At 32.0% G+C, this 15,032-nt stretch overlaps 1 protein-coding gene across 3 annotated transcripts in view; it reads left to right on the forward strand.

Annotated features, from left to right (window-relative positions):
- The first annotated feature begins 279 nt into the window (after positions 1-279).
- Positions 280-15,032, forward strand: part of LOC149533953 (truncated transcription factor CAULIFLOWER D-like) — a 200,568-nt gene continuing 185,815 nt past the window's right edge. The window contains exons 1-2 of one of the 3 annotated variants that reach the window (XM_089804711.1): positions 280-630; positions 998-1,217. In XM_089804711.1, the coding sequence (XP_089660837.1) occupies positions 1,036-1,217 (182 nt within the window). In that variant the 5' untranslated portion in view covers positions 280-630; positions 998-1,035. The remainder of the gene's footprint in view (positions 631-997; positions 1,218-15,032) is intronic. The other 2 variants (XM_089804710.1, XM_089804709.1) reach the window with 2 other exon arrangements.

Here is a 15,032-nt window from a genome sequence, read left to right on the forward strand (position 1 = left end):
CTAGGAAGAGTAGTTTATTTTGAAAAACTCTTCCTAAAAAAACTCTTCCTAGGGCCAGTTTATTTTTAAAAACTCTTCCTAGAGCCACTGGCAATTCTTCTCCAAATAAAAAACTCTCCCTAGAGCCGCTTGCAATTCTTCCTCAAATAAAAAGCATACTAAGAAGGGTATTTAATTTTATACTAGTTTAAAAACTCTCCTTAAACCGCTCGCAATTCTTCCCCAAATAATGATAAAATCAATCTTTTCTGTTGTCTAATTACCGCTGCTCCGGCGGCTACCGATCAATAAGTATAATTTTTAGGGTAAACCCTCCCCCGCATATCGACTTCTTCCCCGTTAATGGAAACTAGCGGTACAATTCCAAACGTGGATGGCGAAGATTCGATCCGGACAACTTGGAGTGCATTCCTTACAGCTCAATTTGACATTATTTTGCCGTACATCATTGCCTATGCGAAATTTTGGAGACTTGAGACAGATCCGGAACAATACGTTTCGTATACTACCCTGCGAAAGAGATAAAGCCGACCTAAAATAGCATCCACTTTTCGTATCTATATTTGATGGAATGCGTAACGCTACAGTTTGGAGATTTCAGGCCATAGTCAGAGCATAGCGCAGTTGCCGGTATGAACATTTTCTTTATTTTAGTTAGGGTTTCTAAAAGTTCTGCTTGTTCTGCACATATTTAAGTATTTTAGAAAGCTCTTTGCAAATATTTGCGTAATAGGAAAAGCTCTTTGCAAATTTTTGTGTATTTGGAAAGCTCTTTGCAAATATTTGTGTGATATGAAAAGCTCTTTGCAAATTTCTGTGTATTTGAAAAGCTCTTCGCAAATATTTGCAAAATTTGAAAAGCTCTTTGCAAATTTTTGTGTATTTGAAAACCTCTTAGCTAATATTTGCAAAATTTGAAAAGCTCTTTCCAATTTTTAGTGTAATTGAAAAGCTCTTAACAAATATTTGCGTAATTTCACATGGTCTTTGCAAATAGTTGTGCAGGTTCGAAAAAAAGCTCTTTGGAGGTATAAAATGGGGAAAAAACGAGTAGCACTGAAGAAAATAGACAAAGCCGCGGCGAGACATGTGAGTTTCTCGAAGCGGAGGAAGGGTCTGATAAAGAAGGCGAAGGAGCTTTCTGTTCTATGCGACGCGGAGATCGGTCTCCTCGTTTTTTCTGCAACAGGGAAGCTCTTCGAATACTCCAATACCAGGTATTCTTCTTTCTTCGTGCCTGCTTTTGCTTATTGAGGAAAATATGTAGAGGTTTAACAAGATCTACTTTTAGGAAGATCGTAGAAATAACGAATTCACGACAAGGCAGCTTTTACAATGTATGAGTTTTCTAAGTGTAGGTTTAGGAGGGTTTAGATTTTGAAAATTGTGTCGAAGTATTTTTGTTAAAAAGAAATATATTTTAGGAGTAATATGTAGAGCTGATGGCCAGATGAAAACACAAATTTCTGCTTATTTTTAAACATTATTCGTAAATATATATTTTAAATAAAAAATGAATATTATTTGTTGTAAATTAAATACAGATGCAAAATGTTAGCCCAATGAAAAACAAGATAATTATTTTTTATGAAGTCATTTCTAACTTTTTTCAATAAACAGTTGCTGCTTATTTTAAGCCCCTCCTTTTCTCCCATAGCTTATTTTCAATTTCTAAACAATAGCTGCTCCACTTATCTAGGAAAAGATTCCAATTTTTCCCTTTCTTGAAATTAAAAATTTTCACGAGAACACTTATGCTGCATATATTTAAGTAGCTTTCATGTAGAAATAACACATAAGGTAAAGCTGTTTTCATTTTTTTTCAAAAGTTTGTGTTTAATAATTTACTCTCCAGTAGATAAGTTCTTTCAATTACTATTTTATTTGTATTTTATTACTAGTTTTCTTGATTGTAGATTTATGTTTTTTGTTTTTTTTAGAAATATCGGTCAATTTATATTGTTTGGGTCAAACTGGTAATTTTTTTTAGAATGAGGATATTAGATCTTATTTTATCTAAATATAATATTTTTATACAAACAAAATACTTAATAATATATTTTTAGAAGAGCACTTCTTGTTGAATTTCATTCTTCATTTCAAAGTTATTTTTTTCTTTTTGATGATTGAACAATTTTCTTAAATTTTATTTTATTTTAAAGATGAAATGTGAACTTAAAGTGTCAATTATTTTAAAATAATAGATCTTCTTGGATTAACATTTTTATAATATAAAGAAACTTAGAGAAAACTAGACATATTCTTTTAGATTTTTTTGGAAGCATTTGAATTATAGAAAAAATAAAAGAGTTAAGAAATATTTAGAATGTATAGATTGATAGTAGAAGCATTGTTGAAAATATTATAAGAAAAATCGTAGATTAGGAAATTCTCATAATATAAAGAAGGTTGAAGAAATTTCCTTAGCTTCTCCAACATTTTGTTGAAAATGTTTGGGTCAAGAAAAAAAATGAAAGTAAAATATCTTATTATGTCACTTTTTGTTGGCATACTAAAGGAAAGTGTACAACCTATCCTTAAATTTGATTGGAAACATGTATAGTAAAAAGGAAGTTAGATCAACTATTACATCACCTTTAAACTCAAATGGTATCTAGTAAGGGACTAGAGAATGATCTGAACATTTGACAAATGCAAACCAATTATTCTTATACAATTCTATAGAAAAACACCTTCAAAATGGATGCAAAATATTAGGCTTATGAATTTTACCTTTACATCTTGACTTTATTGTTAGGTTCATGTCAATCATAAAATCAGAATATATGTCAAGGTATATGCATACTCATAACTATGCATGAAAGGTAATTGTACATAAAAAGGATATAAAGTCTCCATGAAAAAATTTATGTTGAGATTAGTGTGTAAATATGGACATAATAGCTACATAAATGATTCTACCTAGTTTTAAATACAAATTGGGCCTCAACAATACACTTTTTCATTAAAAGAATATAGTTTTTAAAGGGACCTAAAGCCCTAAATACATAAACTATACTACCAAAGGAATAATGGAAAGATACTTAACAATAACTAAATAAATGCTAAATAAAAGTAAATATTAGAATTAATTGTTTAAAACCTTGCAAACTTTATTTTCATAAGAGTTATTGCTATTATGCTTGTTATAATTCTTGCTAGAAGGACTAGGAATAAGACTTGTATCCATATCAAAGTGCATAGTTATATCTTTCTTTTCTTAATTGAAGAGCTTTTGCTTGTATAAACAACTATCTAAGCCCATTTATGTTGTTATCGTACCACCATTCGATTTGCCTCCATTATGAAGAACATTTTTGTGTGCACCTTATCAAATTAATATTCCAAATACTTTGATACCTTTGCCTCCCTAATAAGCTTGGCATATTTACCAATATTTTGAATTAGAGGGAGCATTTTACCAACATTCTATGTAGAAAGAGAATTTCTCACATTGCCTTATTCTTTCTTTGAATTATCAATAAGGGGACTAACTGTCTATTTTAAGGTATAAAGATTTGATACCAACTACATGAAAAGGCTAGATTGGCCATCAATAATATCTTTAATAGTTTTTCTCATATATCTCTTGTAATCATAATAGATAAACTATTTTCATTATTAGTTTTCCTTGTTATTCTCAACCTCTATGCCAATATGGTCTTGTTAGAGGTAATTGAACTAAAGAATAAGGTCCATTTGTACCAATATATTATGATGTGTAGATTTTGGAAAAAAATTGAGAGATGGGATTTAGACCCAAGTTTTTTCCCTTTTTACTAATTAGATATTTATGAAGCTAAATGATATTTGATAGATTATAGTGTTGGAAAATTGGTCAATACTCCCCTTGTGATTTGTGACAAGGGACTAACTACGTCTAGTGGATTCTATAAGTCTAATGGTTATATCGGGCATTGACATTGATCCTTTGATGATGCGACAACCACCACTCTAACAAGTGGCATCAGAGCTTGGTTGCAAGTTCAAATGTTGTCATGTAACACTGCAGGGGAGATTGTGGAAAAATGGTGAGTGCTCCCCTCAAAATTCATGAAAAAGGACTAAATTTCTCATGTGAATTATATAAATCTAATGGTTATATCAGACATTAATAGGTGATACTTTTGGTACAATTAAAAACACCACTCTAACATATACATGTTCAAATTATGGGTAAATGCTTGAATAAATTTGTCTACCTCAAAGCTAGAAAATATTTGATATATAAATATTAAAATGTAAGAATAAGACAATTTGAAGGAGCATATATAATAAGGCACGACTAGTAAGCATGATATCCTCTTTTGTCTTAAGTTGATAAAATTATTTGATATGAAAGAATGAGATGAAAATGAAATACTAAAGGAAAGAAAGTTAGTGCCAATGCATTTAGAGACATGAATATAAAAGAAAGGATTCACTAGGAAGGAAAATATTGAATACTCAAAGGCATTGGTGGATAGGTTGCTAGGTTAAGAGGATTTGTTGGTGGAGGAAATGATGTGATTGCCAATATTATAAAGAGCATATGTACCTTAGAGGGTGGACACTAATTCACTATGTTAAGTCATGTTGAACTATTCATCAAATTTAGTATGAATAAGTGGGTTGATAAGTAAATCAAGCTTAGCCTATTTCTTCTCTATGTTCTTTAATACGATTCTTTGTATGGATTTTATTACCATTATATTTGAATTAAATTATGACCATTATGTATCTTACATAGCATAAGAAAACCCTAGAATAGTAGGTTAAAGTGAGATAGATAAAATTTAATGAAATAAACCAATCTTGGATATAAATAAGAATAATAATTATAGGATAAAAAGGGGTTTAAGAGTAGAGGATCTCATCAAAATGAAAGAGGGAAGTAAATATTTTATCTGGATGAATCAATTAGCATTCAAGATCTATCAAAAAATAAACAACTGAGATTCAATATATTAACTTTTTTTTTTGAAATAATAGAAAGAAATATTTTTTCTAGATAAAAAGTAATAATTATCAATTATAACATCCTTATTAGACAACTAGAGAATACATGAATTTTGTTAGTACATCTTGCATTAATTATAGCTTAAAATAATCATAGATGAACCAACACTTACTAAATAATATTAAATACATGTAGCTATAATTTTTCTCAATATAAAATATCTCAATTCTACTCATTAATAAAACTCATTGGAGAAGGAAATATACTAGTAAAAAATATCGTACCTGAAAAATACAACAACAATATTATGCTACAAAGAAAACCGGTGTCAGTGGTATAGTACTTGCTGCATAAATTATATAATGGAAATAATAAAATTATATGTGTCTTCTTAATATTTAATTTTAATTATTTTAAAATATAAATATTTAACTTAATTAATTATAGTTTTAATTAATAATATTTATAGTGAGAGAAAAATTTAAGAAAATAAATTTAATTATAACCCTGATAAAAATATAAATTATTACTTCATTTTAATAACAATCAGTAATTTGAAGGTGACACAATAGTTTGTGGATTCCTTGAAGAATTGTTGGGTTAGCATTGATGGGCTCTCGTTTGAAGTCATAGGGGATTTGATTGCTGACACCACGAGTTTGGTTATGGAAGGCAAAAGCTAGAGGCAACAGCCTAGGGTTGCAGATGAGATGAATGTGCGGAAATTTTTATAACCCAATGAAGCTCCTATCTATTTATGTGGGGGATTTTCTCTTGAAAATCTTCTTGAACCATGGAACATGGTTTATTATGTTATCATGAGCTATATAATGATGGAAGACAAAGTTAAGGTGTGTTACATTACCACTTCCTTGTCCTTAATCACTTTAGGAATAGGGAATGCATCTCTTTTCCTTACTTGTTAATGCACTCTATAGAGGATTTATGTGGAATATCTATAAGAAAAGAGAAGAAGGATTAAGCTATAATGTTTACCACAAAGCCCTTATTTTTTGTCTGTTTATATTTAACAAAGACCTTCACCCATAGATTCCAAGCTTGATCCCTTTCTTGCTAAAAATCATTGAGATTACACAAACCTTGTCCCCCTCTACCAAAACCTAGATTGATAGGGAGCCTTTGACTATTGTCAAAAAGATAAAAATGGAAAAAGTTGAGGTCCTAAGTGTTGAAAGTACTGGTACTACTATTAGGAAAGGAAATAGTAGGTCAAGGAAAAGACAAAGAGAAAAGAGACCCTTGGCTACCCTTGGTAAGGAAATACTTGACAATTCTAAGTCCACTGATAATTTGGAAAAGAAAAATGGCACTAGACCTAAAAGGAAAGCCAATAGGAAGAATTATGTGGAATAAGAGGAGGACGAGACTAGCAGTAAAGGGAAGGATGAGGAGGTTACAGGAGGCGAATATGATAGCCATTTTCTCTCTCGGGTGTCTGATATGTTTAAAATTGAGGCCAATACATCATAGTATATGAAGGAAGGAGTTGTGGGAGAAGAGGGTATAACCACATATCCTATCAGAATTGGTAAATTTGAGTAGCAAGACTTAAGGGGAGGTCCTTGTAGGAGGTGTTGATCAGAAGGAGAAGAATACTAGGGTAGACTAGATATGGCCAAGTTGGAGGAAACCATCACTATATTTATTAAAAAAAATGAGCACCTAGAGGTCAAATTTGATAGGCTTTCTAACTTTTTTTTAGGGTCGTGCATTTGGCTATGACTACTCTTCATTTATGGTAGGTGCACAAGGAGGAAACCATTGAGGATAATGACATAGAAATGACTTGTTCATTGTATGGTTTTTTGGTGATTGATTAGTTATGTCTACTATTGGAGAACCCAAGGAACAAAAGTAAGGAGAGGTAGCTCTTCCCTCTATGCTACTTTTTTGGTATTTTATTATGATTACTAGTTTTTATTTAATCTAGGGGGCTTTCTATGTTGATATATTCTAGACTTGTTTAATGCCCAATGATAATTTTTGGGGCATTCTTATCTAAATTGATGATAATATTGTAGATATTAGTAGTAGTAAATTTTAAAAAAATTGAGTTTGAGGGTTTTTGATATTAAGGAAAGGGGTTGGTTAATATGCTGGTAGTGACTTTTAGCTTTTTTTTTGCATTTCCTTTTTGTTTTGCGTCAGTGCCCATTTTGGTTTCATTCTAATATTAAAAAAAAATCAGTTTTTAATTTTATTTTTTTTGGATCGGTAAACGGCCGAAGCCTAAATTAATTATTATTATTTGTTGGAATTAATTATTATTATATATTAAGCAAAGGTAGATTCGAACCAAAAACCTCCCACATGAGAGGTTTGCAAGTTACCATTGCATTGTAGGATTTTGCCTTAGTTTTTAAGTTTTAATTACATATATTTAAATAATTAAAAATCACTAATAAGTAATTTCAGGAGAACAAAAGTGTCTGAATTTTTTTTAATTTTGTAGTGCTTCCAAACCCCTGTATAAGAGGCTAAATTGTTGGAATTACAATAGGAAAAGTAAAACATCAGGGGGGGGGGGTGTGTGTGAAGTGGGGGTGAATCAGTGTTGTAAACTTTAATCCATAAAAATGTTCACCACACATCCATCTCACATATTCAATAAGTAAACTAAAATACCATGTAAAGCATATACATCTAAAGCATGTAAGTGAGTAAGCATTCACACATACATGACACAAGATATGATTACCTAGAAACCCTCCAATGAGAAGGTAAAACTGGGGTGGGGATGACACCCACAAATCTTCACTATTGCAGTAATAAAGTGTATCCAATGAAGGTTACAATGTTTGATTGTGAAACATGATCTACCCTATAAAAGGTTTGCCTTGTTAAAGGCTTAGAAAGACTATTAGGTCTCACACTATTAAAGGATTTCAACACCCTATTAGAAGTGTGCCTGGTTAAAGGACTTCAGCTAACAATTAAGTAAGTACCTTGTTAGAGGATTTCAATATAACCTGTTAGGACTACTTTGTTAAGATATTTAATTGATTCACTTGTTAAAATATCTTAGCAATGATCCTGTAGTTAGCACTCTAATTCTTGATGACAAATCACCTCCATTTTGCTATGTACTTGATCCTTCTTGATTAGATGTCTCTCTACTATTCACTATTTCCTTCCTCTGTTCTCCATTAACTTATTCTGCAATTCAATTCAGATCATAATGTCTTTATCACCATGAGTGTCTTGGTTTGCGCTTGCAAAAATCTCCTTGATCATTCATTCACTCCCCTACTCGCACATATATGAAGTTTAGGGTTTGTCCTCCTTAAGAAGACCTAGGTGACTTGGCCACAATGTATCTATATTGCCACTTAAATCTTCCCTTAATCTAATTGGGTGCATGTAAGACATAGGGATTCCCACTTAAAACTTGTCCTTATCAACAAAATATTGTAATTCAATCCTTAAGTTGGCTCAAAAATTGTTTGCATAGTAGTTTGTGCCACTACAAACAATTATGACAAAACTGTGTTACTTAGCATCTGAAGTTCCAATAAGGTCAGAGTAAATTAATTTTATTCATTTTTTAATCATAATAATTTCTATACTAGTTTTTTTTATTGGTAAAAGGTTGTGGCCATTATATATATATATATATATATATATATATATATATATATATATATATATATATATATATATATATATATATATACACACACACACACACACACCCAAGTTTATAATGGGTACTTTCATCTTAACTAAACATTGATCAAGTAATAACTTTTTGATTATCAGCTCGGTCCTTCTAGCAATGAGCAGAATGACAAAGGATATAACTCCCTTTGTAATAAGTAAAGATGGGTAGGTTCAGAGGTCCTCATGTCCTTCATGTTGCAATGACTTTTAAACTTATTTAAACACTTTAGCATTGTTAGAAATCTAAACTATGTTACCCTTCTTGGCTACAATATATTTCTATATAGATTGATTTGCATGGTTATATTATTAAGCAAATCATATGTTATTTTTAACTTTAATGGTTGACAGTTTTAGTTTATGAACAATATACGTCTTAATTTCTATCAGAATTTAAACACTAAAATCCTGAGCTCCATATAATTGGTCTTTAGGAATAAGTTTTATCAATTTTTAAATTCAAAATTACAAGAAAATCCAGCTACATAATGTTATAAATCATAATATAATTATTGAATTAGAGACACCACAAAAAAAAAGGAGAATTAACACCCAAGCTTACCAAAAATAGAAGAGAAAATAAAGTAGCTCCCATTTAGATGGGTTACCTCAAAAGACATAGTCAAAACCATAAGGACAAAGATCAAACAAAGAAAGGAGATGGAAAAACCAGACTAAAGAAAACCCTTATTTACTAGAAGAGAGACCTAGGAAAAACCCCTCTATGTCCTCATTTACAGGTTGGTCTCTAACTTCCCAAATACTAAGATCATCATCCATTAGAGAATTAAACAAATCCAGGACAGAGCCAAAACCATGTTAAAAAACTAGCTTTCATTACTATAATATAAATATATATGTAATTGGGTCTGAATATACCAGGATAATAGGAATCAAGATGAAAGGGGCAATGAAGACATCCTAGAAAACATACTAAACCTTTTAATACAGCTAAGGATCACCCTACCACCATATAACCATATACAAATTTTCTTACTATCCCAAGCCGATCTATAGAAGGATTAAACCAATGATACTTATAAGCCCAAAATAGTAAAATCTAGATACAAAAATGAAGGCCCAATGAGTACAGAGGATTAATTGAGCTCCTCAAACTTATAGAAAACCATGCTCAGGTCATCAACTTCTTCCAAATCAATAGCCATGGCTCCTAGAGCCAAAACTCATGTTTTCTTCTCTCTATTGGGCTTAAGCAAGTTAGGAAGGGAGAAATCTAGTTTGTTAAGGTCCTTGAAGGTTACACTAGGCCCAAAAAAGTAGTAAAAATGTGAAGGTAATGAAAAAACCATCCTTTATCACGAGCTTCAACTATTCCCCTCCAATTTATTAGAAAGTGGATGCTTGCCTCCATTTTATGCCAAAGGTAGATACAAATATTGACATCTCTGATTGAGAGAATTGGATGCCTAATCACATCAAAATGCTCCAGGCTCCTAGGAGGATTTTTCATATAAGATTTCACAAGGGGAATTTCCATATGCCCATTGATACCCAATACTGCCTTATCTAGCCCTACTAACAAGGTGGCATCAAAAATGTCATAACAAAGACACACAATTTCCCCATGACCACAATGTGCCCTAAATAAACATGCTATGAAACAACCTATAACATCACTATTTGAATACCATGAAAAGTTATAATCAAAGGACCTTTCCCCAGGAACTCTACTGATGGCCACCCTAGTCATGTCATCTATAGGATTCAGACTCTTGTTCTATCATTCTAGCTTCACTGGACCCAAAAAATCCATGCTTCTAACGTCAAATGCATAAAACAAAGTAACGACCAACTCCATAGTGTAGAAAAATAAATCTATAGACTAAACTGGTGATGCCTTGGATGAATAGGAGTCTAGAATTAAGACTAGTTATATCATAGCTGTGAAGTGGATGACACAAATTTTTGGAGAGAGATCATGTGAAGTGCCTCAAGACTACATACCTTGCTTAAACATAATGACACTGAGTACAAGACATCAAGGGGTTAATAACTGGGACATCCTTATAACATTTCATTATCATATTAACTAATCATATAAAAGTGAGGGTATAAGTACTAGACATAGGAGCTAACTAGTTGTATATTGTGTTAAGTTTGGGGAAGACACTAGGGACATGTTGCCAAATAAGTGATATCTTCAGCATCTGCACCATTGTTGGTCAAGTAGTCTACCATTTTATTTCCTTCTCTGTAAATATGTAAAAAATTATTTCTTCAAATTTATCTATGCTATTTAAAATTGTCTCTAATTTCAAATTAATGATCCAATTTAGTGTCCTCTTCCTGAGAGCTTTGACAATGATTTGAGAATCCCCTTCTATGATAAGTTTCTTAATTCCTAATTTTAAACTTTGAAAAATCCCTTCTAATTCTGCCATATTATTTCTTGTTGTCCCAATTGGTTTATCTCTCTTGAGTATCTACTCTGTTTCTGAACTAATGACACATCCTATTCCTACCACTTCTAGATTTCCCCATGTTGTTCAATTGAAGTTTCGTTTTTTCCATCCATTTGGAGGCGGAACCCATCTACACTCATTTCAAGCTTGAGTATTTTTCTTGGGGTAAATTAAAGGTGGATTAATTAAATTTACCTAGTTCTTTTTCATGTCTGCATGCCACTCCAAGAAAGATCCCTCTTCTTTAGCCACCTTTCTTAAATGACTATTCATAACTTTTGTTATGTACTTGTTTCTACTTTATTAAGGAGGGAGTGAATATTTAGTTAAGTATTAGAAAAAATGTGCCTATCTTTTTCTTTCCAAATTTAACATAAAAGGATTGAAGGGGAGATATACCATAATTTATCATATACCAAGCTCCTATTTTTAGTAGGCCAGTGCAATAAGTGTTGATCTAAATTCTCCATTTGTGATGACGAACAATTTAACATCTTACTAAGTCATCTCTAGCATGATTATGCAAAGTGACAAAGATATAATATATGTTGTGAAGTTTCTGAGTTTTTTTTGCAAAAACAAACACCTAGATGGTCCTTCAAAACCCATCTTTCTGAATCTATCCACTGTGAGAATCCTTTTTTGAATTTCTGACCATAGAAATAATCATTCTTTTGGTAAATGTGATGAATAGGGATACATGCTCTTTCCCAATTTTGGGATGAGGTAATAATCTCATATCCTCTCTTTATCAAAAACCATTAGATGAGGGGGACGAACATTCTAATGAGGTTTTGGAAGAAGGGGAGATTGCTACTACCCTTAAGGTAAACAAAAAATTAAATTCTAATCTGAATGGGGAAGAGTAGTGTGGATCAGAGATCTTGAAAGAACTTTGTATTAAGGGTAGTACTAATTCTCTAGTTCCCTTCAATCCAAAGAGTAATCTAATGAGAAATTTTATTTGGGTTCCTAAGATAACTTTTTTAATGTCCTTGGATAAGGCTAGGGTCCCATGGATGCCAACTTCCTTAAAAATATAGCTGTAATTGCTGAGATTTTTTAGGAAATTCTAAAGCTAAGTGGTCCTATGGATTTTGTTATTTGTTTCACTTTAAAGTTTCAGCTCCTAAGTTTATGGAAAAACTTTCTAAAATTTATTTTATGATAAATTCCTTTTTAGTTTTATAGTGTCAGTTTTTGACAAATGGCTAGATTTTTCCCTAAACTGGTGGGTATATTTCCAACCCCACACCATTTTCATCTGCTTCCTAAAAAGGTGGGGCTCCTATTATGAAGGAAAATATTCTAATTAACCCTATAGCCGCCACCACCCCCCCCCCCCCCCACACACACACACAAAAATAATAATAATAATTTTGGGACCTCCTGTACCTAAAATATAGACCTGTAGCCCTCCCTCATGGGACCCCTACCTAAGACCCCTGGAACCCAAAAGCATGACATGCATAAGTAAAATCATGATGGTCATGTTAACAATTTACAGGTAATCCCACAGTGAGATTCTCATCTTCATACTCAGGTACAAAATTTAAGGGCATGTTCTTTGTTTTGCAAATTATGGAAATCCAAACTTAAACTAAAATTTTCAAGAAAGTGTCTGCATGTGATATGGGAGGGCATTGAGAATGTTTTTTTTATATCAATAGTAAATATGGTATTTTTTGTGTTGTTTTAAATTTTTTTGGATCATGAGATAAAGTTTATCGTAATAAACATTGATATCTCTATGGCTCTAGATTTCGTGGTGGACCCTAATTGACTAGTAAGATTTTGTGTGATGATGGACACACATGCTAGTATTCTAAACCAAATAAAACTAATCTCAAATATAGGTTCCAAGGATGAAAAAATTTCTTTCAAATCCTCAAAGAAAATCTGTCATATCTCACTTATCAAGCCAAAAATCTTCAAAATTGATTGGATGAAAGAAAATGTTTAGCCATGTGTATTCAAAAAAGGACACCTTGTCCAATGCTATGCAAATTGATTCACCAATTCCCTCTCTAAAGGAAATGAATCCACATCTATGTATTCAAAGTTATCATAGACCTCTTGTCCAAAATGATCTATTTGAAAGAAATATTCATATGGTCAACTTGGTAGGTACTACATCTCTTTGTGCTAATCATTAGAGCAACATGAATAAAATTGCAATTGCAAAATCTGCATTCCCTCCTATTTTGCCCATTGCTATTAGGTGGGATATTTTATGTGATATGCCAAGGGAAATGATTGTAAAAGAGAAAATTTGTTATTTATTTATAAATCCCATTGTCAAGTTTAAGACATACATTTTTTAGGACAACTTGGCTTATGTTGCCCCTAAATCTACCTTCATCAATTATATGGTATTGGTAAAAGAAGGCCCTTTTGACAACAAGATGTTAGTTTATGGGAAACAAACATCAACTAGATTCTTGTAATGCTCTTTCATATACTTTAATCCCTAGTACTTTTTTCAAAGACAATTAGAGAGTTGGAAGTAGGCCTCCAGAATATATAATTACAGAGGAGAAGACCAATATAGATAATGATAATAGCTTGCAGTTGTTGCCAAAACTAAAAGACAGTCTTAAATGAGTGTAACATAGATGAGATGGAAAATGAGATAACTGAAAATTTTGAATTTACTGGATTAGACGATGATGATATCTCTATCTTATTAAGAAAGAGGCCCTCTAATCTTCATTATGCTATTTTTGGTAGTATTATTAATGAAGATGAAATTGTGGGTTTAGAAGAGGATGATAGATTGAAATTATTAGGGAAGGGGAGTGTAAAGGGATACATTGATCTTACATCTAATCTTGAGGTTCAATTAGAAATAGAGGAATCAAAAGGAATGGATCAAGAAACTCAAGGCCAAGTTGGGGACCTTAACATAAAATTTGATTATACCCAAGTATATTCTCTAAACCAAACCCCATGGGTGATAATGACCTAGTCAAAACCCCGAAAAATAGGGGTAGAAAGCCCAATGCACAAAAGGTTATGGAGAAAATTGATTCAATAACCCAAACCATTGTTGATGATACATTTACTATAAGAAAAAGGATGAGGAGAACAAGATGCCCTCCTCTAGGGAAATGAATATTATTTCGTTGAATATAAGAGGCTTAATGACCTCTCAAAAAAGGGATCATATCACAAAACAACTTGATACAAATGGGTTAGATGTGTGATTTATAAGAAACAAAGATTTAGATCAAGCATATGAAAATTCATTAAAGAAATGGAGTCTATGGAGATCTTTACATACTCAAGCATAGGGTGCTTCATGTGGGTTGTGCATTTTATCATCTCCAAGTAGATGCAATGTCTCCTTAATCCACAATCATGCAAATTGGCAACAATTAATTTATGTTTGTTATGATTTGGAATTCACTCTCTTTATTGTATATGGTCCCATTTCCACAATTGAGAAAGAATATCTATGGAATTCTTTATCATTTCCAATATCTTTCATGTATGCTAAAATGTTTTTATTAGCTGGAGATTTCCATGGCATCACTTCCCCATTGGAAAATACTGGAGGCATCTCTCTCCCTGCTAAAACAATTGCAAATATTATAAATTTTATTGACAAAAACACTTCAATAAATGTCATATCTTCAAATGGTTCATTTACCTAGACAAATAAGAGAAAGGACCATATGCAGAATGTAGTGATGTTCGACCACTTTTTTTTATCTCACAATTGGTTTCTTTTAGACTATCTGATTTCTTCAAAGACTTTGTCATTGGTAGCCTCAAACCATTTTTCAATTTCACTCTACTGAGGATAGGTCAAATGATTTAGATTTCAATTTCACTCTACTGAGGATAGGTCAAATGATTTAGAGCACAAACTATCTTTCAAGTTTGAGAAAATGTGGTTTAGACACCTAGTCTCTTCCACCACCTCAAGTAATGGTGGTTAGATGCACCTTTTGCCAAGGGATCTTGGATGTAACAAATTCACATGA

Source organism: Cupressus sempervirens, chromosome 10 (genome assembly GCF_028749045.1).
Source record: "Cupressus sempervirens isolate cs-2001-9-10 chromosome 10, ASM2874904v1, whole genome shotgun sequence".
NCBI classification, from domain to species: Eukaryota; Viridiplantae; Streptophyta; class Pinopsida; order Cupressales; family Cupressaceae; genus Cupressus; species Cupressus sempervirens.